The sequence below is a fragment of the Eucyclogobius newberryi genome, unplaced genomic scaffold (assembly GCF_026437365.1).
Source record: "Eucyclogobius newberryi isolate DKJ021-1_F unplaced genomic scaffold, fEucNew1.0.hap1 SCAF_13, whole genome shotgun sequence".
In the NCBI taxonomy this organism is placed as follows: domain Eukaryota; kingdom Metazoa; phylum Chordata; class Actinopteri; order Gobiiformes; family Gobiidae; genus Eucyclogobius; species Eucyclogobius newberryi.
Genome location: NW_027315757.1, coordinates 32,746,630 through 32,774,621, shown reverse-complemented (window position 1 = coordinate 32,774,621; position 27,992 = coordinate 32,746,630). Strand labels below are relative to the sequence as shown.

The 27,992-nt window shown below is 42.4% G+C and overlaps 1 protein-coding gene across 2 annotated transcripts; it reads left to right on the top strand.

Annotated features, from left to right (window-relative positions):
* The first annotated feature begins 35 nt into the window (after positions 1-35).
* Positions 36-27,992, top strand: LOC140358639 (ral guanine nucleotide dissociation stimulator-like 1). 2 transcript variants are annotated; one of them, XM_072443610.1, is made up of 17 exons: positions 36-298; positions 4,280-4,551; positions 5,686-5,730; positions 6,516-6,715; positions 7,344-7,483; positions 7,935-8,183; positions 8,924-9,027; positions 10,079-10,151; positions 11,891-11,962; positions 13,159-13,245; positions 13,955-13,987; positions 14,138-14,259; positions 15,874-15,963; positions 16,131-16,251; positions 25,936-26,217; positions 26,668-26,782; positions 26,858-27,992. In XM_072443610.1, exons 1-17 carry the CDS (start codon positions 275-277, stop codon positions 26,995-26,997), a joined length of 2,169 nt encoding a protein of 722 aa, XP_072299711.1. In that variant the 5' UTR covers positions 36-274; the 3' UTR covers positions 26,998-27,992. The 2 variants fall into 2 exon arrangements, with proteins under 2 accessions (XP_072299711.1, XP_072299712.1); XM_072443611.1 differs by having other exon boundaries at positions 37-298; positions 25,942-26,217.

Genomic DNA, 27,992 nt, shown 5'->3' with positions numbered 1-27,992 from the left:
CGCGTCCGTCCGTCCGCGGGGGGTGAAACTGCAGACACTTCACCTCGTCAGTCCCCGGAGCCAGACTTTTACATTTGTACACGGAGTTTCCTAAAGGACGCGCTTAATTTTCTCTTTTTTAAAGTTGTCGTGCGCATGTAGTCAGTTCACTTCACAAGAGAACACGATTTTATGACTAAGATGAAACCTTGAATTGTTTAAGCTCTTTAGATAACTGGATTTTCTTTCAAAAAACTTTCCTGACGAGATGGCTAGAACTCCTTAAAACGTCACTATGAGGAAATGGGAGCTGACTATGGTGAGTAAATGATGAATAATAGGCTGAATTCTGCTTTATGAGTTTTTATCGAGATAAGATTGCTACCTTTTTGTCCTAAACTCTTCAAAAATGACAAATTCGTCCTATATATTGTATAGCGTTTAGCCAAAGTGACTGTAAATAATAAGGCTATATATGTATTGCAAAATCTCTAAATCCAATCCAATCCTGCTCAAATTGTTTCACGTTCAGTGGTTTTATATTTAACAATACATTATACAGGTTTGTTCATTTGTCAACGAGTGTAAAACATTGTGAACATTATTTATCCATTAACGTCCATGATATAAACTCCTTTTCGTTCTCAACAATCATGTCTTTGATCATTCTGCACGACATATTGAGCCCTTATGGAATATTTAGTATCATTTCTCAAAACGTGCATGAATAATCGCCATTTTAAAGTACATACAACAAATCCTAACGGCGAAGAGAATAATGTAGGACACAAGAAACTATTGTTGAACACTGGGACAATGGCGCTTGTGTGATGCTGCTGTTTGTCACTGGATTTAAGAGCGTGACTGATGAAAGTGGCTTTAGATGAATCGAAATGTGTGACAGTGTCAAAGTGCCGCGACATGCCTGCGTTTTGTTCACTTTTGCGTGCGTTTTGTTCACTTTTGCATGCGTTTTGTTCACTTTTGCATGCGTTTTGTTCACTTTTGCATGCGTTTTGTTCACTTTTGCATGCGTTTTGTTCACTTTTGCATTCACAGCAGAAGAATAAGGAGCTATAAGTGTCAAGTTATGCAACGGAACAATGTAATGCTCGGATACGCAGTGGGACTTTTTACACTACAGTGGCTTTTAATGATTCGTTTAACACCCAAGAGTGTTCGGTGTGTCAAGAGTATTTGGTTATTCAATATTTGCAGTAGTATGAAGTAGAAAAAAATAATCGTGAAAATGGTAGGCAGCAGCAGCAACGAGTAATTACAGTTTAATCGGGAGTACTTTTAAATCTGGCTGTTTATGTGACGATATTTCTACACATTTTTGGGACAATTTTAGCATTTTAAGAAGGTCACATTGATATTTATTCTCACCATAATGAATAAAATGTGATATAACACGTCGTAATGTGCGGTAATATCCAAACGGCATGAGAACACAGGCTTATACGGAAATAACGGAATAGAATATAAAGAAAAACAATGTATGTAACAAAATATTTCTGGACTCAAATACTTTCACAGTATTTTGCCAATTTATAGAACATTTCGGTGTGTAATCAGTAAAACAGTGTCCCGGTGACTACTGTTGAAACAAAGACTTTTTAGATCAATAATCGATAATACATCCTGAGCTTTATTAACCGGCGAGTACTTCTCAGCACTAAAACATGTCCCACTGCTCTGCAACTTCGTCCACAACATCTGTTTTTATCGTTCAGCTTTAGAACTTTAGAGGTCAGTGTCGGCGGTGTGCATTTCACTCAACCGTTTAATAATGCGCATAGATCAGCGTTAGGCCTGAAAATGTTCTTTAAGTGCAATTTTTGTGACAAACGCCGCGATTGCGATCAAATTTGCGGTTTGTTTCTTTGGCTTCTGTTCGAGCTTAACATTTTAAACACGTTCAGACAGAAAAATGAAAAATGCAACTGCTCAAATAGCCGTTCCGATTCGATTGCGATACATCTTGCCGCCCTAAATCTACCATAACACTTTTTGCAGTTTTTGGTGATAAGCTTAACTGTCTTTGAACTCCCAGTGACCCGCCTGTGAAATCAATGATCCGCCTCTGCTCATTTGCATGTTCACAAAGCATGAACCAGATTTTCCATCCGCTCGCCTTCACCTCTCCCATTTACCCGAGCGATTAGATATTCAGGAAACTACTCGCCGACGTCATTATAACATGTACGGACATCAAACGGCTCGGCACAAAGGAGAGAACTGCTGCGTCGGCCGTGATTTGATTTGAATATGATACTTTCTATGATACTGCTCGTGCCAAAAACGCAGTTGAATTCTAGGAAAACCAGGTCAGAACAAAAGATGACGCTGACCTGCTCGTGTTGCACGTGTGCCAGGCAATTCTAATGCCGCATTTTGCTGTCATCATTTCCTCGGACGACATGCTGGTCCACTGCTGTATTTACATTCATGTTGTGACTAGAAACCTCTCCATGTTTTCTCTCTGCGACTTAGAAACTGCAATGAGGTCATAGTGACATGGAGTTATACACAGACCGTCACCTCCATTCTGGAGCCCAGAAACTAGACTTCCTGTCTCTGTGAACACTAACATTGTTATTGATCGTCATCATGGTCATTTGTTATTGAAATAAATGAAAAAAAATATATAATATTAAGCCCTAACCCCTAACCTTAACCCTAACCCCTAACCTTAACCCCTAACCCCTAACCCCTAACCCCTAACCTTAACCCTAACCCTAACCTTAACCCCTAACCTTAACCCTAACCCCTAACCACTAACCTTGACCCTAACCCCTAACCTTAACCCTAACCCCTAACCCCTAACCACTAACCTTGACCCTAACCTTGACCCTAACCTTAACCCCTAACCTTAACCCTAACCACTAACCTTAACCCTAACCACTAACCTTAACCCTAACCTTAACCCTAACCCCTAACCTTAACCTTAACCCCTAACCTTAACCCTAACCCCTAACCTTAACCCTAACCCCTAACCTTAACCCTAACTCTAACCCCTAACCCTTAACCCTAACCCCTACTTCGTCTGGTTAAAACTAGTTTATGCCATGGATCTGTATTAGCGAGTGTAGCTAACTCATTCCAAAACAAACTAGACTGTGCAATCTATAAGTTTAAAATGTTTAAACCCGAAAAAAAAAATTAATTGGGTCAAAGCGGGAGTCGAATTCAGGACTTCACACGTCCGAGTCCTAACCGCTCCCTCTAACCGCTGGGCCAATACGTTTTTGTAGATAATTCGCTGCGAGACAGAACATCTCTCCAGAATCGGGCGACGGTCTGGGTAGAACCGCATGTGTCATAGTGGGAGGAGTCTACGAAAGTCTTATGAAATGTATGACTTTATTAATATGTTACTGGTTATTGGATAATGACTGTGAGAAATCTAGTTTTTAGGGCTGTTCAATGTGTCGCAATCGCAATCGAAAATGTTGAGTCGTCGCAATGATGGTTTGGCTCGGGCTGCAGTTATCGTTAGCGAACGGAATGTCCTCTGCAAACAGGTTGTGACTGCGTGTGGTTATCGTCGTGTCGGTTTAGAAGTTCATATTTCTGTCTTCTCTCAAGCGTGAATGCACCTGGAGTTGCTTGTAAGGCACACGATGGACAGAATCCTTCTTTTTGCAAATAAATTACAAATTGAATCGCATTCCCTCTCTCTAATCCATAGTGTGAAGAGTGACATTCTTAAATGAATAAAAAATAAACTAATTGCGTTCCTGTGTGACCAAATTGCAAACCTGAATGCAAAAATATTATATATACTGTTTTTGGAGTATAAATTGATTTTAAGTGTAGGGATGGTTTATTGGTTATCGGTTATCAGATATCGGTGTTGGTCCGATTCATTTGTAGTAGAAAGTAGAAATCGGAGGCAATCACAAGGCTGCATGTTCACACAATCATTCCGACGTTTTCAGATCAATACAATGTGTTATTATTTTTACCAAAGTGAAAAGTTCATCTGCAAACTTTGCTCTAACTTGACACAGTCTTGTATTTCGGGTATCGGCAAATATCGGTCAACATCGGGCATTGGCCACAACAGTAAAGCATATATCGGATATCGTATCGGCTCAGAAAATTCATACCAGACCTTCCCTATTTATTATTTTTGCTGATTAAACTCTTACTATTATCATCTTTTTTTGTAGTTCTTGTTGCGATTCTGTTGTGACCTGAATCTCTACATTTGAAGTAACGAGACCATCTCTACCAGTGCCTCCTTAATCATCTCATAACAGCTTTATCCATGATTGTTTTGTGCGTTGTTTAGAACCCGGTGCAGGAGTGGGGCGAGGAGGTGGAGGGCGGGGCCGTCTATGGCGTGACTCTGCGGCGGGAGCCCGTGCCCTCCTCGGCGCCGTGCACGGCCTTTGTCCAGTACCGGACCTGCAAAGTGCGTCGCCTGAAGGCCGCCGCGCTCAACACGCTAGTCGATCACCTCCTGGACCCCGAAAACCAAGACCCGGACTGCGGCCAGATCCTCCTGTCCACCTACCGCACCTTCACCTGCGACTCCGCCCTCATCGAGCTGCTCTTCCTCAGGTACTCACAAGAACATGACGTATTATTTGTTGTTGGATGTAGATTGCTGTTTTCTGACTCGCTTCAAGATTAGAGCGTTTGTTTGTTAAAGAAGTTAAGAACGATTCAAATTAAACTAAACCTGTCAAACATCTGAAATCAAAACGTTTCAAATGACTAAAATACTATTAAAACGCAAGATAATGTATAACGCTGTTTCTTTTTTCCTTTATCGTTTTTCGTTTTAATTGATAACTATTTTTGTTATTAATCAAAAAGAAAAAAAGATTATAGTTATTAATTAATAGTTAACTATAATTAATGACGTGATTGACTTTATTTGACTTTAAAACAACGTATCTGGGATGTAAAACTCCAACAACAGAGACGATGGATGGATACATGTGTAATGTAGTTTTGGCTCAAAAAAAAATAAATTGGATGATGTGAATGTTAATGTTTGGATTAAAATAACTTTGGATATCTATGAAATGGAAAAAGGAAAAATGACAGTGAATTTGAAAATGGACAAACTTGCTGGACATTGGGACAAATCGGACGGAAACAAAAGGAGGCAGATTTTCACCGTTTTAACGTGTCTTGTTCTGTTCGTTTTTATTTTGCGTTGTATTTTACAAAAACATAAAAGAAAAAGAAATAAGAAAAACATTGCCTCCCTATAGTGAATATTTTCAGAGGATTGGGAATCATGGTAACTTCTACTTCAACCAATACTTGTACACAAACCACTACTTCTAGAAATGCTGCAGTTCAAATTGAAATAAATAAATTAAGTTATCTGGTTGGACTTCCCAGGTTTTCTTGACATTTCTGGCAATAATATAACGTTTATTATTAGTCAGTGGATTATAAAGAACTGCTAATATTCTTCGTGTCTCTAAACAGCTCAGAATCACATGTTGCCGTGGCGTTTGCGGCCGCTGAGCCCGTCAGATTAGATATAATCATAATTCTGTTACTGCAGGTGCCTATTATCCAGCCATTGCCACAACAGCCATTATCTTCTGGCTCAGACTGTGGGAGCTTCAGAATAACTCCTGTCATTTCATAAATAATAATTAAAGCAAATGACAAACGGCATGATAAGTATGTTCATGTCTTTAATCATTTCTGTTTTCTCTGTTTCGGTTATAGAGACAGTTCAGCTGCAGATCTGGACAATACAAACCACTATCACAGGTGAGTCACTCAGGAAAAAATACTTTACAAATGAAGTTTTAAATATCTAATTGTTTTATATGTGGGCAATATATTAAAATGTAGATTTTGTTTTGAAGATATGCTAACTTTGAATACTGATTATATAGTTCATAATAAAAAAAGGCTAAAGAAAAGAGCTGAAAAAAAAAGAAAAATTATGCGAATTTACAAATCATGGAATTATGTAATTTTTCTGCACTTTTGTGATTAATTTGATTCAAATTTGTCACATTTCAAATCTGTTTGATAATTAAACCTGAACTAATACGTTTAAAGGCACGTTTTGAACACATTTCTGTTGGATTGACATAATAATGTCTGAATATCGCTATCAAGAGACTTAATGTTTTAATAAAACCGAGATATTCATTTTTGTCAATTTCACCCTCCCCTAGTTGTGCCTTTGTATTTGTGTCCTTTTTATTTCCCCAAAAATTTTTATGAATATTTAATGTATCTAAATCAACTGATATTTGTACTTAAAAGTGAATACAACTGACAAATATATAGTTAGAAGTTGCTTAATGTTTCTTACTACAGATGCAAGTAGACTTCCTGATGTTTTGCATCATTTAGCATTTGTAATTTACATATGCTAAAAGCATTACAAGAGCTTTGTTAATGAAACAGTTTTTTACACAATATACATGTAATTTATGTGGGCCTTTTGTAAACATTGATGTTCCCTTCACTCAGTTGAAATGCCACAGGAAGTGTCCTGACCAAAGGTGTTTTCAGAAGAGTTAAAGTGTAATGTTCTGCAGGCCGCTGCTGACCTTCGTCCAGGCCTGGTTGGATGAGTACAGTGAGGACTTCAGGGACGCACCTCTGCACCCGGCCCTCCGGCTGCTCCTGGACCACCTGACCATCAGCTCGGCCGTGCACGCCCACATGCGCACGCAGCCCAACTTCTGCTCTCTGGCCGGGCAGGCGGAGGAGCTGCTCAGGAGGTTCCAGAAAGAAGGTGACAGTTATAAACACACATTTTATCTGCCTGTTTGTGGCTGTAGCAATAATGTGCATTATCAATATTGTTACGATATTTGAATATACTTTTTGACTAGGACTGCATATAACTGTTATGTTAGTAGTCAGCGAATATTTCTATTGTAATTTATTTATTTTTTTCATAAAGGAGAGAATATTTACAAATAAAGTATATTATTAGAGGAAAATCTGAAATTGTGTATCATTTTTACCTTATGTCACTGTCTTTGTTATAAACATATCTTTTGTTTTAGAGTTTGTATAGTCCAAATAACGATTACCACTATCAAAATACAACTTTGACTTCTCGGAAATATTTTTTTACAATCATTTTCTTTTACAATAATTCCAGTTATTATGTATTGAAATGAAAACTCAACAGAGACTTTTAGATTTTAAAAAGATTACATTTCTGTCTGATAGAAGAGCTCGGTGTTATTGTCATATATTTAGTTTGTTGAGATACTTTAGCGATATTTCATGCAGTCTGATGCTAAATTGCACCAAACGTTTTTTTTTCAGCAAATAGCTCTCATTGGTTGAAAAAGTGACATTCAAGTGCACAAAACACATTCCCTCATTCATCATCTCTCTGCCCTCTTTAGACACCGAGGCCAGTCTGCGTTCTGCTCTGGATTCCTGCTCCGCTGACGAAGACTCCGGCTGTGAAAACTCTCTGGATCACGGCGACGTCATGGATTTTGCGACTGTCGCCATCGCAGAGCAGCTCACTCACCTGGACGCGGTACGCAACAAAACCAGGGATGTCAAGAGGATTATCGATTATTTAGGTCACAATATAATCATAAAAGACAAAAAAATGGATGATTGTGACATTTTAAGAAGAAAAAATGGTAGAAAAGTTACAATTTTCCAGTTGTATTACGTCTTTTTTGTTCAATGAAAGAAATGTGACAAATGTAGACGCAAAATTAAGTCCTTTCTGCTAAGCCTAAGTAAAGTGCTTTTTTATCTTGCTGTTTATGTCTAATGAATCATTTGGAAAGTTTGATTTCATGAGGAGCTGTAATGTGTTACGAAAACAAGAAGGAAGGAAAATGTAGGATTTTGTTGTTTTTTTAGGTTAATAACGGCGAATAATCATCTAATTGCCTTTCTGTTTAATCTCCTGATATTTGAAATTGTGACATCCCTAAACACATCTCCCATACCTAATGACGCTTCTGATGTTGCAGGCATTGTTCGTCAAAGTGGTGCCGTACCAGTGTCTCGGCTGTGTGTGGTCACAGCGAGACAAGAAGGAGAACCTGTCCCCCACCATCAGGGCCACGATAGCGCAGTTTAACGCCGTGACCAACCAGGTGATGTTGTCCCTGCTCTGCCCGTGCGTGGACGCCAGCTCCAGTCCCACGTGCTCCGGCCGACCCCCGTCCACGCCTGCACACCGAGCCAGGATCATCGAGAAGTGGATCCGAGTAGCACAGGTACAACCATGTCGCGAGCACGTCTGTTAGAAAAACATGCCTTCGTTCATCATTACATTAGAGTTGCCTGGCCCACCAGCCCCGCCCACATTCTGTTCGAACGCGCAAGGGTCTGGAATCGGAGCCAATGAAATCGTCGGTATTCCATCTACCGACCAATCCCAGTCGGAGGTTTTAACGAGTCACACTGAGATACGGAAGTAGCGCTTCCCACCACCGTTCCAAAACATTCAAGATGGCGGACCCGGCTCGTGACCCGGCTCGTGACCCGGCTCGTGACCCAGTGTTTACTTCTGCTCTCGCTTCGGTTTGAACGATCAGGAAAGTCCGCTCTACTCGCCAAGATGAACGTGCGTTAGATGCGGTTATACGAAGGGCATCATCGCGATTCAGGAGACATTTTCTGCGTTCGGGGACGGATAACGCGGAACACGCCTTGTTGACATGGGCTACGTAACATCTGGTTAAGCGTGTGGCGTTTTTTGCGTCACTTCTGGGTTTATGTGATTGGTTCTGTCTCTGCTCTCTGCTCTTCTCCGCCGTAGAAATTGAACCTCAGCGCTCGAGCCTCAGACCCACACACAGTTTTGATAAGTCGTCTGCCAAAACGTGTTGGGAATGACTGGTCAGGCAAACATTAGAGTGCAGTTAGCCGTCTGCACGTACGTTTATGTTCATGCACAATCTGCTGGTTTGGCTGGACGATACACTGTTGTAAATAGGTGTTGTTTTGGTTGCAGGAATGCCGACGCTTGAAAAACTTTTCCTCGCTCAAAGCCATCCTCTCAGCGCTCCAGTCCAACGCCGTTTACAGGCTGCGAAAGTCCTGGGCCGCAGTAAACCGGTGAGTGCGGCTCATGTTTCAACAGCTTTATTGATGCTCCACATAATCTGTTTTTAATGGAGGTGCTGAACTCTGATCGGCGAAGAGTCTAAACAGTAGCTATAAAGCCGGACTCAGCAAAGTAAACAGCCCGGAGCAAGTGTGACAGTTAAACAGCTGCTATTGTAAAAGGAAAGTTAATGATTGAATTGTGGACATGCTGATCAAGTTGAAAAATAAATGCAAATTCATCTTATAAATGATGAATTGTGGTCATACTTAAAGGATCATTCCAGAGCACGATGTTATTGCTGCACTAGGATGATGACGGACTCAATTTGACTCCAACAAATACATTTTTTGTCTTTTAAACTGTAAAAGCATCAAAAGCTATTCATGTTCATGCTGTTCGGATTAAACTATGATTGAAAATGAAAAAAGTTAAATTTAGACCGCGGTGTCAAACAGTTTAGAATTTTACATTTTTACATTTACTTTTACCCCAATCCATTGTGTTATAAAATGATGCATTATAATTAGGGCTGAACCAGATCACAATCAAATCTGCACTGCAACACTGCAATTATTTACGTATATATAGATAATAAGATCATTTCCTGTTCATTTATACTTCATTCTCTACAATCATGTTCTGATTCATGTATTAAATGAGCAGTTTATGTTCTTTTCTCAAATGGCACTGTTTCTGGTTGTGTGCCTGAATCCTGATTTGGAAAACATACATTTCAAATATAATTGCAATCGTAGAAAAATAATCCTGACCATGCGAGGAATTACACCGGCCCAAATCGCCTTGTTTTTTCAAGTATCCCTAGTACTATAAGACAATTTACCAGCTATTGTCAGTAGATGCAGTACCCAAAAAACGAAATACCACGCCAACAAACACACATAAGACTTGTCGGATTTGAACACGTTAGAACATCATGATACGTTCAATCTGTTCAGGAATCCTTTGACTTGACCCCAAAACTAAGTAGGGCATTTATTGTTCAACAAGTCTATAAAACACTGCTGCTGTACTTGACATATTTGATCTCTTTTTCTGCAGGGATAGTATGTCCACGTTTGATAACCTCTGCGAAACCTTCCCAGATGAAAACAAAGGCGAGCTTCTGGAAGTGGTAAGTAACTTATAAACGCACACTACCGACCGCTATTGTTGGCACCGTGTAGATACCATGTAACACTGACACCAGCAAACACGCACGAACGACGGTGAATGAACTTGTTGTGTTTCTTGGAGTCAAAGAGTGTCCTGTCCGTTTCCAGTCATTCATTTGCAATAACATATTCCACAGAATCGAGAGGCCTCGGGCACAATGTGTTCCATTTCACTCACTTTCAGGCGTCCGTGTCACAAAATACAACAAACAACATAAAACTACTTCATCATGTATATCAACCATAAAACTCATAACTTTATTTCAAACTTAACTCACACAGAATATATGGCACATTAGTATAATTATAAGACAAAAAAACTTCTGTTTTAGCTAGTTTTTCAGTCACACTTTACTTACTGTAAAGAGGAAATGGAATGTAAACTAAACTAAATACTAAAGAGGCAAAGATACAGTTTGTAATCCTGTTTCTATATTATTACCAAGACAAATAACAAACATAAGGTTTGAAACTAAAATAAGGTGCCGTTACCACACTATTACTGTGCCGTTACCACACTATTACTGTACTGTTACCACGCTATTACTGTGCCGTTACCACGCTATTACTGTGCCGTTACCACACTATTACTGTACTGTTACCACGCTATTACTGTGCCGTTACCACACTATTACTGTGCCGTTACCACACTATTACTGTACTGTTACCACGCTATTACTGTGCCGTTACCACGCTATTACTGTGCCGTTACCACGCTATTACTGTGCCGTTACCACACTATTACTGTACTGTTACCACGCTATTACTGTGCTGTTACCACACTATTACTGTGCCGTTACCATGCTATTACTGTGCCGTTACCACGCTATTACTGTGCTGTTACCACGCTATTACTGTGCCGTTACCACGCTATTACTGTGCCGTTACCACGCTATTACTGCGCTGTTACCACGCTATTACTGTGCTGTTACCACACTATTACTGTGCCGTTACCATGCTATTACTGTGCCATTACCACGCTATTACTGTGCTGTTACCACACTATTACTGTGCCGTTACCACGCTATTACTGTGCCGTTACCACGCTATTACTGCGTTGTTACCACGCTATTACTGTGCCGTTACCACGCTATTACTGCGCTGTTACCACACTATTACTGTGCTGTTACCACGCTGTTACTGTGCCGTTACCACGCTATTACTGCGCCGTTACAATGCTATTACTGCGCCGTTACCATGCTGTTACGGCGCCGTTGAGATGCTGTTACTGCGCTGTTACCATGCTATTGCTGTACTGTTACCGCGCTATTACTGTGCTGGCACCATGCTATTACTGCGCTGTAACCATGCTATTACTGCGCTGTAACCATGCTATTATTGTGCTGTTACCACGCTATTATTGTGCTGTTACCACGCTATTACTGTGCTGTTAGCACGCTATTACTGTGCTGTTAAGTAAAAGTGCATGAAACTAATTGTACTTTTTATAAATCAGCATTTCCAATTCTCTGTAGAGTTTTGATATCCACTTAAGTTGAACCTAGCCCTTTACTTTTTAACAAGAAAACATGTAAACATGAGATCCAGGTTAATGTGTGATGCGCAGCTGACACTGTGTTCCGTGAGTTGCCTGACATAAGCCATTTTCTCCACAACACAAGCCTGTAATAAACAAACCGTGGGGTTAATGTACAGTAGAGACACTGTGAGACCTGCTGACTCTCGCTCTGTCTGGCAGGACGGAAGTCAAGCCGGCGTGGATACTGTGTCTCCAAAGATATCCAAGAGGTGTCCGATCTCCAGGCAGATGGTGAGACGTGATCCCAGCTAGAATTTAACCCCATTCGACTCACGCAGTGCGGAGAAGTCGACTGGAGCTGTTCTGAAATACAGTTGTAAAAGGATCTGATATGATCTGGTGCAGTGTTTTAAAGAAGGCATATTGTGCTAGATCAAGTTTAATAATGTTAAGGATTGTTTCTCTTCTCGTTTACACACTCAAACACACACATTTGTATTTAGAGTGATCCATGTTCGAGTAATCTGTATTCTCCAAGACTCCATTGCACCAAAAATGACCTCTTCACTGCCACCTGTAAATGCTCTGTACTGAATTATTACAGTTTTTTTTTTCTTCCTTTTTTTAAATGGCAATACGCGTTCCTTTTATATATCATTTATCATTATTAGTTAAAGATCAATATTGCAAATTCAAATGTTCAAAACATGACACATGAAAAATCTGAGTCATAGATTATAAAATGACAAAAGCATAATGCGTCCTGTCAAATAAAAGATTAATTTAGTTCAGAACATGACTCGTAAATCCAAAATGACAACAAAGATGAGATTTAAAACTCCCATTAGTCTCGTCCAATATAGTCACAGTTGGAGACGAATACAAAGTTGAAAAAGTCTTTCAAAGTCTTTTTTACCAAGGACAAGTTGTACTGTACTTCTTCACTCTTTGTATCAACTATCCATAGCGATCAAAACGTCGCCATAGCAATTATCTATTCAAAACAAAATCATGATGAAGACGCTGAAAGCCACGAACGGTGCGACCAACCCAAACACCGAACGCAAACGTGGCAGCTGAAAAGCGTTGTTGTCACACCTTGTTGCCATAGCGACTTGTGAAATACAATGCAACAGGATCTTGTATCTCACCTAAGGCAGCGTTTTCAAATAGTGCCACATGAGCGCCAAAAAGCCACAAAAGAAGTGCGTTCACCAGGCGTGGGCGGAGCAGCAGGAGAAGGAGGCGGCGGCCTATCTTTAGCCTCATGAGTCTCCAGTGATCACCAGGATTATATGGGTCGGTAATAATAGCCCTGGCCACTGTCTTTTATGAGTCATATGCACATTCTCTGGGGACAGAACATGAAGCAGCCGCTAATGGGGGATTTGTGAGTCACTCGGGACAGTACAAAAACACTCTTATCCGGGACACACACGATGACACGCCTCTGAGCTGACAATGTGGCGTGTTTTGATGGTTTTCAGAGTGCCACGTCCGGAGTGGTGCCGTACCTGGGCACTTACCTGACGGTGCTGACCATGCTGGACACCGCTCTGCCCGACACCGTGGAGGTACATCGCGTTACTAGTACAAAGTGTCTTTAATTGAGTAATAATGTGCCAAAAGCTGATCTGTTATTGTTATCTTCATACGAATACATACAGCGTCTGCCCAACACGTAGTTAGTGATAAGGTTGCAACTAACAATTATACTAGTCGTCGACCAGACAAATGATTATTTCTATTGTACAGACTTTTTAAACACATTTCAAACTAAATAAAGGTTGAAATATGGCGACTGAAGGCTTCTAAATAGAGAATATTTACAATTGAAGTTGATTGAAATCCAAACTTAGAAAACTCTTTTTGCCTTTTTGCCTTAATTAAGCCTCTGTCTTTGCTATAAAAGGTATTTTTTATTTATTTGTATTTTCCTTATGAGGATCTCGATGATCAAAATATGATTTATTTTTTTAAAATAGTCAACTGGTCTCTGTTTTGTGTGTTTTATTCTGCTTGGATAAAAAGATGGGGAAGATTTTGCAAAAATATTATCTCAAAATAAAAGCCATTTTGCCATTCAACACAAAAAATGTCACAGTATTTAATCTTGATGAAAGCTAATTTGCATAAAATGTAACATTTTAAACATGAAATCTGGTGAGTACATTGTATTGAAAATGAATAAATGCAAAAAAGAGATTGAAACTATAAACACATTTTAGTGATCAGATTCACGAATTTGACAATCTCTTATCATCATTATCATTTCTTTTAAAGGGAGGCCTCATCAACTTTGAGAAGAGACGACGGGTAAGTGTTTTTCAAAGTTTCACACATGTCAACAACATTTGTTTGCAGTACGTGTCCAAACCTTATTTACCTTACTATTATTATGTGTATTATTACGTGGCCGCGAGCACGTCTCATTATCGTACGCTAACATTGGTGTTGTTTTCGAAGGAGTTTGAGGTTCTGTCCCAGATCCGACAGCTCCAGGCGTCCTGTTCCCTCTACAACCTCCATCGACATCCTCAGATCACGGCGTGGCTCCAGGGACGCGCGCTCCTGTCCGACCAGGAGAGGTGAGCCGGCACACGGGACGGGTGCACACGGGACGTCACATGGCTCCGAGACAGAATATGTGCGCTTTACGTAATCGGAGGTTCACAAGATGCACACATTCCATACTGTTGTTGGAACACGTGGTGCACAAATGTGGGCGTGTTGCTTTTATTTTGTCCTGGAAGATACATACCCAAGTACACTGTGATCTTAAGGCTCTGTACTTTTAAATTGTTTTAGTTCAGGATTATGCCCTTTGTGCCATGCTGTGTTTGCCTGACCAGTCATTCCCAACACGTATTGGCAGACGACTTATCAAAACTGTGTGTGGGTCTGAGGCTCGACCGCTGCGTTTCAATTTCTAGGGCGGAGTTTAGAGACAGAACCAATCACATAAACCCAGAAGTGACACAAAAAAACGCCACACGCTTAACTGGATGTTACGTAGCCCGTGTCAACAAGGCGTGTTCCGCGTTATCCGTCCCCGAACGCAGAAAATGTCTCCTGAATCGCGATGACGCCCTTCGTATAACCGCATCTTCATCACGGCGAGTAGAGCGGACTTTCCTGATCGTTCAAACCGAAGCGAGAGCAGAAGTAAACACTCGGTCACGAGCCGGGTCACGAGCCGGGTCACGAGCCGGGTCACGAGCCGGGTCACGAGGCGGGTCACGAGGCGGGTCACGAGCCGGGTCACGAGGTGGGTCACGAGCCGGGTCGGCCATCTTGAATGTTTTGGAACGGGGGGTGGAAAGCGCTACTTCCGTATCTCAGTGTGACGCGTTAAAACCTCCGCCTGGGATTGGATCGGTAAATGGATTACCGACAATTTCATTGGCTCTGACTCGGATTCCAGACGCTTACGCATTCGAACAGAATGTGGGCGGGGCTGGCGGGTCAGGCAAATGCTGTGTGTTATAATCTGTTAGAGTTGAATCTTCAGCGACTCAGATCTGCCTAAACCCACATAACAATAACATCTGATGGCATTCGATCACATGCAACGATGAGATGTAATCCACTGTTGCATGTTTAAAATCTTTAAAACATTGTGTTATGGTGTGTATTTTGTTAATAAAACGTTCAGAATGGAAAGAAGTTGTTTGGAACCTGCGGAATCAAACCTTTGAAAAGAGCTGGACTGATTGTCACTAATCTGAACATAAAAGTGCTTGATTCTGTAAATGCATTTGAATATCATTTTATTGGATAAGATTGGTCCTGCAACCACCAGTTGGGACTCTCTTTTTGATCCAATTAGACAAGTAGTTGGATAAGAACAGTTTGAAAGCATCTGCTGCCAAGACGATCCCACACAGTTGTTTCTAATGCGATGGTGCCCTGTTTGAAAGAGAAAAAAGGGCCAAACAGAGACGTGTTCCTCAGTCACAAAGTTCAAATTCAGGTTCAGGCTTTTATATCGCCTTGTCAAAAACATAGATATACTGCTTTACACAAGACTACGAATAGATGATATGAACCTTAACACCAAAACAAACCCTTTTAACCCAGGATTTATAGTGACATTAAAAGCTCTCCTGCTCAGTCTATTTGAGTCAAACTGCTGCTTTAAGTGGGCCTGATTTAACGATCATGTGCATTTCTTGTTCTAACAATGAGCATGTGTGTTGCAGTTATGACCTGTCCAGACAGATGGAGCCGCCGGTGGACCTCAGCTCACCAACAGCCTGGAGTCATCGTTCCATCACCAAGAAACTTTCCTTGTAAGTGCTCGTTTGCCTGTTTAAACATTGACTTTACATTTCACTATGTTCACAATTATCCTCTTAAAGTGACAAAACATTCAGTCCTGTTAATTCACCTCCTGTACACTTTCAGTTTTAAATGCATTGTTATTTTTTGTTCATTAACATTAGCTTTTTGTCCTCAGTCTCCGCACGATGAGCGAAGGGTCGAAGAAGTTGCCTCCCGACCAAATCAGTGTGACGTCCTCTGGATCCAGCGGCTCCGAAATGGAAGATCTGCCCCTTCCAAACTCCATCGCTCTCCAGGTAATAGTCTGTTCCTCTGGTGTGTGTGTGTGTGTGTGTGTGCTGGTGTGTGTGTGTGTGTGTGTGTGTGTGCTGGTGTGTGTGTGTGTGTGTGTGTGCTGGTGTGTGTGTGTGTGCTGGTGTGTGTGTGTGTGCTGGTGTGTGTGTGTGTGTGTGTGCTGGTGTGTGTATGTGTGTGTGCTGGTGTGTGTGTGTGTGTGCTGGTGTGTGTGTGTGTGTGTGTGTGCTGGTGTGTGTGTGTGTGCTGGTGTCTGTGTGTGTGTGCGTGTGTGCTGGTGTGTGTGTGTGTGTGTGTGTGTGTGTGCTGGTGTGTGTGTGTGTGTGTGTGTGCTGGTGTGTGTGTGTGTGCTGGTGTGTGTGTGTGTGCTGGTGTGTGTGTGTGTGTGTGTGTGTGTGCTGGTGTGTGTGTGTGTGTGCTGGTGTGTGTGTGTGTGCTGGTGTGTGTGTGTGTGCTGGTGTGTGTGTGTGTGCTGGTGTGTGTGTGTGTGTGTGTGTGTGCTGGTGTGTGTGTGTGTGTGTGTGCTGGTGTGTGTGTGTGTGTGTGTGTGCTGGTGTGTGTGTGTGTGCTGGTGTCTGTGTGTGTGTGTGTGTGTGCTGGTGTGTGTGTGTGTGTGTGTGTGTGTGTGCTGGTGTGTGTGTGTGTGTGTGTGTGTGTGCTGGTGTGTGTGTGTGTGTGTGTGTGCTGGTGTGTGTGTGTGTGCTGGTGTGTGTGTGTGTGCTGGTGTGTGTGTGTGTGTGTGTGTGCTGGTGTGTGTGTGTGTGTGTGTGCTGGTGTGTGTGTGTGCTGGTGTGTGTGTGTGTGTGTGTGTGTGCTGGTGTGTGTGTGTGTGCTGGTGTCTGTGTGTGTGTGTGTGTGTGCTGGTGTGTGTGTGTGTGTGTGTGTGTGCTGGTGTGTGTGTTTGTGTGCTGGTGTGTGTGTGTGTGTGCTGGTGTGTGTGTGTGTGTGTGTGTGTGCTGGTGTGTGTGTGTGTGTGTGTGTGTGTGTGCTGGTGTGTGTGTGTGCTGGTGTGTGTGTGTGTGTGTGTGTGCTGGTGTGTGTGCTGGTGTGTGTGTGTGTGTGTGTGTGTGCGCTGGTGTGTGTGTGTGTGTGTGCTGGTGTGTGTGCTGGTGTGTGTGTGTGTGTGTGCTGGTGTGTGTGCTGGTGTGTGTGCTGGTGTGTGTGTGTGTGTGCTGGTGTTTGTGTGCTGGTGTGTGTGTGTGCTGGTGTGTGTGTGTGCTGGTGTTTGTGTGTGTGCTGTTGTTTGTTTGTGTGCTGGTGTTTGTGTGTATGCTGGTGTTTGTGTGTGTGCTGGTGTTTGTGTGTGTGCTGGTGTTTGTTTGTGTGTTGGTGTCTGTGCTGGTGTCAGTACTGGTGTCTGTGCTGGTGTCTGTGCTGGTGTTTGTGCTGGTGTTTGTGCTGGTGTCATTACTGGTGTCAGTGCTGGTGTCTGTGCTGGTGTCTGTGCTGGTGTCAGTACTGGTGTCAGTGCTGGTGTCTGTGCTGGTGTCTGTGCTGGTGTTTGTGCTGGTGTTTGTGCTGGTGTTTGTGCTGGTGTCAGTGCTGGTGTCTGTGCTGGTGTTTGTGCTGGTGTCTGTGCTGGTGTCTGTGCTGGTGTCTGTGCTGGTGTCTGTGCTGGTGTCTGGTGTCTGTGCTGGTGTCTGTGCTGGTGTCTGTGCTGGTGTCTGTGCTGGTGTCTGGTGTCTGTGCTGGTGTCTGTGCTGGTGTCTGGTGTCTGTGCTGGTGTCTGTGCTGGTGTCTGTGCTGGTGTCTGTGCTGGTGTCTGGTGTCTGTGCTGGTGTCTGTGCTGGTGTCTGGTGTCTGTGCTGGTGTCTGTGCTGGTGTCAGTGCTGGTGTCTGTGCTGGTGTCTGTGCTGGTGTCTGTGCACCACTGTGTTTTGCCTCCTCAGCAGGAGAATCGTGACTCTGAAGTGTTTGTTTGAGGTTGTGTTTTGCCCGTGGACTTGTTCCATGGAAATCAGCAGATTTCATTGAATCCAGGAACTGTTGAAATTGTATGCAAAAAAATCATATGATACAATCTTTTCAAAGATGACAGACTAACGAGTCATGCTATTATGATTATTGGGCCCGAGCGCCACAAGCTGGCGAGAGGGCTATTAGTCTCGTAAGGCCGTGCGAAGCACGGCTGCGAAAGTGCGCACGTAGTGCGCACGAAATCGAGCGCGAAGCGCTCGCCCACTTCCAAACACTCACTAACGCACTCCTCCACTCATGCACGCCCCGTGCATACTAATTAGTTGTAGGAAAATGGAACATTACCGTTGTAAACTGGCGAAGCCCGTGCAAAAGTTCGCACTAAACGAGCACATAAAGCACTCATTTGCGCTAAGTAGCTCACGAATACGTTCCCCATCTCTTGCATGTTCCGTGCATATAAGCATTTAATGCAAAAATTGAACATTATTACTGTATAGAGGGCCAAAAACACAAAGTGGGCGGCGCCAACTCAAAATTATCGAAAGCACCCGTCAGGGACCCACACCATGAGGACCGAAAATGTATAGTTTATGATATTTGAAAAATGGGAAACATTGTTTTCGCATCGGAATATTTAGGCCCGAGCCCCAGCAGGGCGGAGGGCCTATTGCTCCCGCAACGCTGCCGAAGGCAGGTCAAAAATTAGTTTTACCAAAATTGTCTAAACTTTACCCAAAATTCTATTTTGGCGTCCCGATCAAAAAAGCCAATCAGACAAATGCCTTATTTTTACGGCGTAGTCGTAGCGATGACAGAAACCTCCCATGTTATCCCTATGGGAAAACCGCAAAATCTCTCAAATATCCACATTTTTATGTTTCACACTTTAACGAACTCCTCCTAGTGCGTTTTGCCCACCAACCTCAAAATCGGTGTACGTCCTCTAGACAAGTGGGGCATCTAAAGTTATCCAAATTTTAAGGATAACTTTTACGGTCTCTGTGTGACGGAGCCGCAAACGTTTCCCAGAATTCTGACTATTTGGCCTTCAGAGTGGTCTATAAACAATAGAGTTTTTCCAAATGACATGATATTTTGAACAAAATTCTAATTTGCCATCCTGATCATACAAGTATGAGAGCCAAAGTCATATTTTGTACGGCGTAACCGTAGCGATGACAGAAACATCCCATGTTATCCTTATGGGAAAATTGCAGAATCGCTCAAATCACCACATTTTTACGCTTCACACTTTAAGGAACTCCTCCTAGGGCGATTGTCCGATCAAGCTCATATTTGGGGAAAATCATCTACACAAGCTGGGCATCAAAAGTTATCCATATTTATATTCTAAGTGCTAGGGTCTCTGTGTGGCGGACCCGCAAATATAGGTCAGAAATGGGAAAACAGCGAAATCTCTAAAATGACCACATTTTTACGCTTCACACTTTAACAAACTCCTCCTAGGGCGATTGCCCGATCAAGCTCATATTTGGGGAAAATCATCTACACAAACGGGGCATCAAAAGTTATCCATATTTTGATTTTAAGTGGTACGGTCTCTGTGCCGTGGAGCTGCAAACATACTGTCACAAATGGGAAAACGCCAAATCTTTGAAATGTTCACATTAACGCTTCACACTTTAACAAACTCCTCCGTGGGCAATAGCTCGATCAAGCTTTACTTTGGGAAATATCATCTACACAAGCGCGGCATCAAAAGTTATCCATATTTATATTCTAAGTGCTACGGTCTCTATGTGGCGGAGCAGCAAATTTGACTGACACTTGTGTTGATTTGCACTGGATTGGCCATGTCCAATGTGTCGCCGTCTGTCAAGTTCTTTTTTAATTCAACACAATAAGGGCCCCATCTTTATCAAGTCGAAAGCGCAGAGTCGGAAGGCCGTTGGATGCCGCTTGCGGCTTTAATATTCTTTCTTCTTTCTTTCTTTCTTTCTTCTCGGGACCAACCCCCCTATTTTTCACCCTGTGAACATTGACGAAAAGTCACAAAAATTTCCACACCTCTAAAAATCGTGCCTCTCTACATTCTGGCTATTTCCCTTTTCTAAAATAAAAAAAAATTGGCGCGTCAGCGCCCCCAAATGTACGAAAAATGCATTGAGAGATGGGAAATGACCCCAAAAAAATCTGATCGTAGAATCATGAAATTTGGCGCAGAGGTAGATGGTGACAAGAGAAGTAAAAAATATTATTACGGCAACGCCGTCCGCCCAACCAAATGTCGGCCATATTGCTTCAAAAATTGCTAAACATGACTTCGGAGTTTTTCCAAACGTCGTACTTTTACGAACTCCTCCCAGGGCGTTGGCCCTAAAAAGCTGAAATTTGGTGAAAATGCTACTGAGGAGTGGGACATCAAAAGTTATCCAAATTACATTGATACTTGTCACGGTCTCTGTGCGGCGAAGCCGCAAACTGTAGCTAGAATTTCAGAAATCTCCCAAATTTAACATTTCTGCCGTTTGCGCAGATAAAGTCCGAATTGCGTCAAATTTGAATCAGTTGTTAAACTCTTTGCCCTAAACCTACTTGAAGTGAAATAAATTAATTTGGAGCCACAGCGCCCCCTACAGATTTTATATGGAGGTTAAATATTTAGTTTTGCGAAATTATATGAAATTTGACACACAACTCAATTTTGGCCCCATCAAAAAAGTCAATGAGACCCATGTCATAATTGTTATGGCTTTGCCGTAACGATGACCGAAACCTTCCATGTTATTCCAATGGGGAAATCGCCAGAACATGTTTACACTTTAGACTTTCACAAACTCCTCTTAGGGCGTCAGCCCTATTAACCTGAAATTTGGTGAGACTCATCTTCAGGGGTGGACCATCAAAAGTTATCCACATTTTTATTCAAAGAGTCACGGTGTCTGTGCGGCAAAGCCGCACATTTTGCCAAGAATTCAAAATAAAATTGCTTTTTGATGGTAAAACAAAGGGAAGAAGATGTGACAGCGTCACAGATTCAGCAGTAGGCGTAATAAAAGGACAATTGGGGCGCGTTAGCGCCCCCTCCTCTTGCGGCGTGGCAGCGGCGGCGTGGCGAGGGCCGATCATTGCCGCTTGCGGCTTTAATTACTATTATTATTAGTATAATTATTATTATCATTATTATTATTACTATTATTATTATTATTATTACCATTATTATTATCATTATTATTACTATTATTATTATCAGCATTATTATTAAATTCATTACTTGTTCATGTTTCCTCATCGTTAACTTTGTCAATGTTATTTTATAGTTTAATACATAATACCCTCTTCAAACATCTGTAGAACTTTTAGAAGTAATTTGTATTAACAAGGTTCACGAGTAATTTAAAACTGTATTTCATAATAACATTTCAGTTTGAAACATGAATGAGCGTTCCAGTCTTCATTCAGTACAAAACTCTTTTGTCCAGTGTAAACTGTCCGACGTCACATTCTGTAGGACATCACATACTGTAGGACATCATATACTGTAGGACGGACATCACATACTGTAGGACATCACATACTGTAGGACATCACATACTGTAGGACGGACATCACATACTGTAGGACATCACATACTGTAGGACGGGACATCACATTCTGTAGGACATCACATACTGTAGGACGGGACATCACATACTGTAGGACGGGAGATCACATTCTGTAGGACATCACATACTGTAGGACGGGACATCACATACTGTAGGACATCACATACTGTAGGACGGGACATCACATACTGTAGGACATCACATACTGTAGGACGGGACATCACATTCTGTAGGACATCACATACTGTAGGACGGGACATCACATACTGTAGGACGGGAGATCACATTCTGTAGGACATCACATACTGTAGGACGGGACATCACATACTGTAGGACATCACATACTGTAGGACATCACATACTGTAGAACATCACATACTGTAGAACATCACATACTGTAGGACGGGACATCACATACTGTAGGACATCACATACTGTAGAACATCACATAATGTAGGACATCACATACTGTAGGACGGGACATCACATACTGTAGGATATCATATACTGTAGGACATCACATACTGTAGGACGGGACATCACATACTGTAGGACATCACATACTGTAGAACATCACATACTGTAGGACATCACATACTGTAGGACGGGACATCACATACTGTAGGACGTCACATACTGTAGGACGGGACATCACATACTGTAGGACGTCACATACTGTAGGACATCACATACTGTAGGACATCACATACTGTAGGACATCACATACTGTAGGATGGGACATCACATGCTGTAGGACGTCACATACTGTAGGACGGGACATCACATACTGTAGGACGTCACATACTGTAGGACATCACATACTGTAGGACGGGATGTCACATACTGTAGGACATCACATACTGTAGGACGGGACATCACATACTGTAGGACATCACATACTGTAGAACATCACATACTGTAGGACATCACATACTGTAGGACGGGACATCACATACTGTAGGACGTCACATACTGTAGGACGGGCCGTCACATACTGTAGGACGTCACATACTGTAGGACGTCACATACTGTAGGACGGGACATCACATACTGTAGGACGTCATATATTGTAGGACGGGACATCACATACTGTAGGACGTCACATACTGTAGGACATCACATACTGTAGGACGGGATGTCACATGCTGTAGGACATCACATACTGTAGGACGGGACATCACATACTCTAGGACGGGATGTCACATACTGTAAGACATCAAATACTGTAGGACGGGACATCACACACTGTAGGACATCACATACTGTAGGACATCACATACTGTAGGACGGGACATCACATTCTGTAGGACGGGACATCACATACTGTTGGACATCACATACTGTAGGACGGGACATCACATACTATAGGACATCACATACTCTTGGACGTGATGTCACATACTGTAGGACATCACATACTGTAGGACGGGACATCACATACTGTAGGACGGGACATCACATACTGTAGGACATCACATACTGTAGGACGGGACATCACATACTGTAGGACATAACATACTGTAGGACATCACTTACTGTAGGACGGGACATCACATACTGTAGGACATCAGATACTGTAGGACGGGACATCACATACTGTAGGACATCACATACTGTAGGACATCACATACTGTAGGACAGGACATCACATACTGTAGGACGGGACATCACATACTGTAGGACGGGACATCACATACTGTAGGACATCACATACTGTAGGACATCACATACTGTAGGACGGGACATCACATACTGTAGGACATAACATACTGTAGGACATCACATACTGTAGGACGGGACATCACATACTGTAGAACATCACATACTGTAGGACGGAACATCACATACTGTAGGACGGAACATCACATACTGTAGGACATCACATACTGTAGGACGGGACATCACATACTGTAGGACATCACATACTGTAGGACGGGACATCACATACTGTAGGACGTCACATACTGTAGGACGGGCCGTCACATACTGTAGGACGTCACATACTGTAGGACGTCACATACTGTAGGACGGGACATCACATACTGTAGGACGTCATATATTGTTGGACGGGACATCACATACTGTAGGACGTCACATACTGTAGGACATCACATACAGTAGGACGGGATGTCACATGCTGTAGGACATCACATACTGTAGGACGGGACATCACATACTCTAGGACGGGATGTCACATACTGTAGGACATCAAATACTGTAGGACGGGACATCACACACTGTAGGACATCACATACTGTAGGACATCACATACTGTAGGACGGGATGTCACATACTGTAGGACATCACATACTGTAGGACGGGACATCACATTCTGTAGGACGGGACATCACATACTGTAGGATATCACATACTGTAGGACGGGACATCACATACTATAGGACATCACATACTCTTGGACGTGATGTCACATACTGTAGGACATCACATACTGTAGGACGGGACATCACATACTGTAGGACGGGACATCACATACTGTAGGACATCACATACTGTAGGACGGGACATCACATACTGTAGGACATAACATACTGTAGGACATCACTTACTGTAGGACGGGACATCACATACTGTAGGACATCAGATACTGTAGGACGGGACATCACATACTGTAGGACATCACATACTGTAGGACGGGACATCACATACTGTAGGACATCACATACTGTAGGACAGGACATCACATACTGTAGGACGGGACATCACATACTGTAGGACATCACATACTGTAGGACGGGACATCACATACTGTAGGACATAACATACTGTAGGACATCACTTACTGTAGGACGGGACATCACATACTGTAGGACATCAGATACTGTAGGACGGGACATCACATACTGTAGGACATCACATACTGTAGGACGGGACATCACATACTGTAGGACATCACATACTGTAGGACAGGACATCACATACTGTAGGACGGGACATCACATACTGTAGGACATCACATACTGTAGGACGGGACATCACATACTGTAGGACATAACATACTGTAGGACATCACATACTGTAGGACGGGACATCACATACTGTAGAACATCACATACTGTAGGACGGAACATCACATACAGTAGGACGGAACATCACATACTGTAGGACATCACATACTGTAGGACGGGACATCACATACTGTAGGACATCACATACTGTAGGACGGGACATCACATACTGTAGGACATCACATACTGTAGGACATCACATACTGTAGGACGGGACATCACATACTGTAGGACGGGACATCACATACTGTAGGACGGGACATCACATACTGTAGGACATCACATACTGTAGGACATCACATACTGTAGGACGGGACATCACATACTGTAGGACATAACATACTGTAGGACATCACATACTGTAGGACGGGACATCACATACTGTAGAACATCACATACTGTAGGACGGAACATCACATACAGTAGGACGGAACATCACATACTGTAGGACATCACATACTGTAGGACGGGACATCACATACTGTAGGACATCACATACTGTAGGACGGGACATCACATACTGTAGGACATCACATACTGTAGGACATCACATACTGTAGGACGGGACATCACATACTGTAGGACGGGACATCACATACTGTAGGACATCACATACTGTAGGACGGGACATCACATACTGTAGGACGGGACATCACATACTGTAGGACATCACATACTGTAGGACGGGACATCACATACTGTAGGACATAACATACTGTAGGACATCACATACTGTAGGACGGGACATCACATACTGTAGGACATCACATACTGTAGGACGGAACATCACATACTGTAGGACATAACATACTGTAGGACATCACATACTGTAGGACGGAACATCACATACTGTAGGACATCACATACTGTAGGACGGGACATCACATACTGTAGGACATCACATACTGTAGGACGGGACATCACATACTGTAGGACATCACATACTGTAGGACATCACATACTGTAGGACGCGCTGTTCAGACAACGACTGCCTTTTATCTAGTTCTACTGAGACACAGCTGTGGCCTCAACACACGAGCTCTGTCCTTGTTCACAGCTCGACTAGAACAGGAACAAGGAAAAGTAGGATTTAAGTGTCTTAAAATGTCTTATCCACTTGACGACCTGAAAATGACATTGTGTAACACCTATTTGACATTCTTTTGTCAAATAGGTGCAGGCCTTTCCCAGCTCTTGTCCCAGTGAGTCGGACTTCTCCTCCACTGAAGTGTCCTCCGCCTCGCCCACTCCGTCCAGCTCCTCCTCGGACACTCAGCTGGACTTGCTGTGTTCGCCCTCGGGCTCAGAATGTGGAAAGCCTCCTCTGGGATCACACAAGCGCTCTGTGTCCATGACATTGCTGCCCGTCTACAACCGACAAGTGGACGACTCCTGCATTATAAGGATCAGTGTGGACTTGGGACACAACAACGGAAACATGTACAAAAGCATTCTGGTAATTAACTACAAATATCACTTGATGCAAACTACATTCATACATCAAAATCTGAGGATGTGCATAAAGGCAGTTATTCCACAGTCATTGTTCAATATGGAAAACAAATCATCTGTGGATTTAAAACCTCATTCACTTCATTAAATGTAAATCCTTGTGATAAATATGTGTTTTTGGGGCATTTAAAGCACCCGTCGTCGCCCCCTGCTGTCCATGGACAGAAAATCAGCCCTGCAACATTTGCCAACTCAAAAAAAAAAGCTTTTGCATCTTTTTTCTGACAATGTATTTTCACATAAAGGGAATGAAACCTAAAGAAGCATATTCAACTTTCTTTTTCCATGGAGTTCCGTAGCTCTTGACTCTAGTGTTCACACATAGATAAAACGGGTCATATTTGAGTGAAACTACTGCACATAAAACTAATGATACTTCTTTGATATTTTGTAGTTGACGAGTCAGGACAAGACGGCCCAGGTCGTCCAGAGAGCTCTGGAGAAGCATCACCTGGAGGACTTGCACTGTGCCCACTTCACATTAACTCAAGTCATCTCACCGGAAAGAGGTAAGCACTGATTAAAAAAAAAGTTTGAAGTGTGAAGTATACTTCATAAATGATCTGTGTTTTGTTTTCTCCCAGAGCTGCTTATACCAGACAAAGCTAACGTCTTCTACGCAATGTCCACTACTGCCAACTTTGACTTTGTGCTGCGCAAATATGAACAAAATCAGAAGAAAGTGCTGAGTAGCACTCAAAGTCTGGGAAGATACACAAAGTAGCACCTTTGGATAGACAAACAAATGCAAAAGCACTTTATTATTAAGAAGACAGAAAAACTTGTCACTGGAGTTTGCAAATAGGTTTTGTTGGGCCGTGATCCCCAGTGTGACATGTGCTGCCGTCACTTACCCTCCTCCACACAGGACTCTGAAATGTGAGGAGCCGTTCCATCGTTGCCAGTGGGAAAGTGGGTCAGCGAGAGCCGAGTGGAGACACGGTTAGGTACCAACATGGACAACATGGAAAAGCACTGGTCCTGACAGCAGCGTACCACTACAGTGATCCAGACGTACAGAGATGTTAAAGATAAAGAAAACAGAGCTATAGAAAATGTCACTTGGTTGCTTTGTGTACGAAAAATACTAACATGTTTTATTCAATATGTATTACATTAAGTATTTTTCTAAAACATGAATTCTTACATCTTTAATATAATTTTCAGAGAATAAAACAAAAGAGACACTGGGTTTGGAATAATGCATTTGTCTCGTGCTTCACGTGTTCTTGTCATGTTCGTGGACATCGTGGGGACACTTTGACTCGAGGGACGACATTCCTCAGTCTAACTCAAACATCTGAACCTGGAGACGGCACGAGCTAAAGTCTGTGCGTGAGCTAAAGTCTGTGCGCGAGCTAAAGTCTGTGCACGAGCTAAAGTCTGTGCGCGAGCTAAAGTCTGTGCGCGAGCTAAAGTCTGTGCGCGAGCTAAAGTCTGTGCACGAGCTAAAGTCTGTGCACGAGCTAAAGTTTGTGCACGAGCTAAAATAACAGCTAAGTACATGACTACTTTACATGAGGTTCACACTAATCTAATTGACTGTACGTTGATATGAATAATGCTATAATGTAAATGACTGTAAATATGTACATGTGTCGATGTATTTAATTCAAATGAGAAATATTTTTTTAATTGACATGATGTTTGATTGTACTGCTGCTAACATGTAGGAAACAGATCCAACATTTCAATAATGTAATTAGTCGCATTAATACT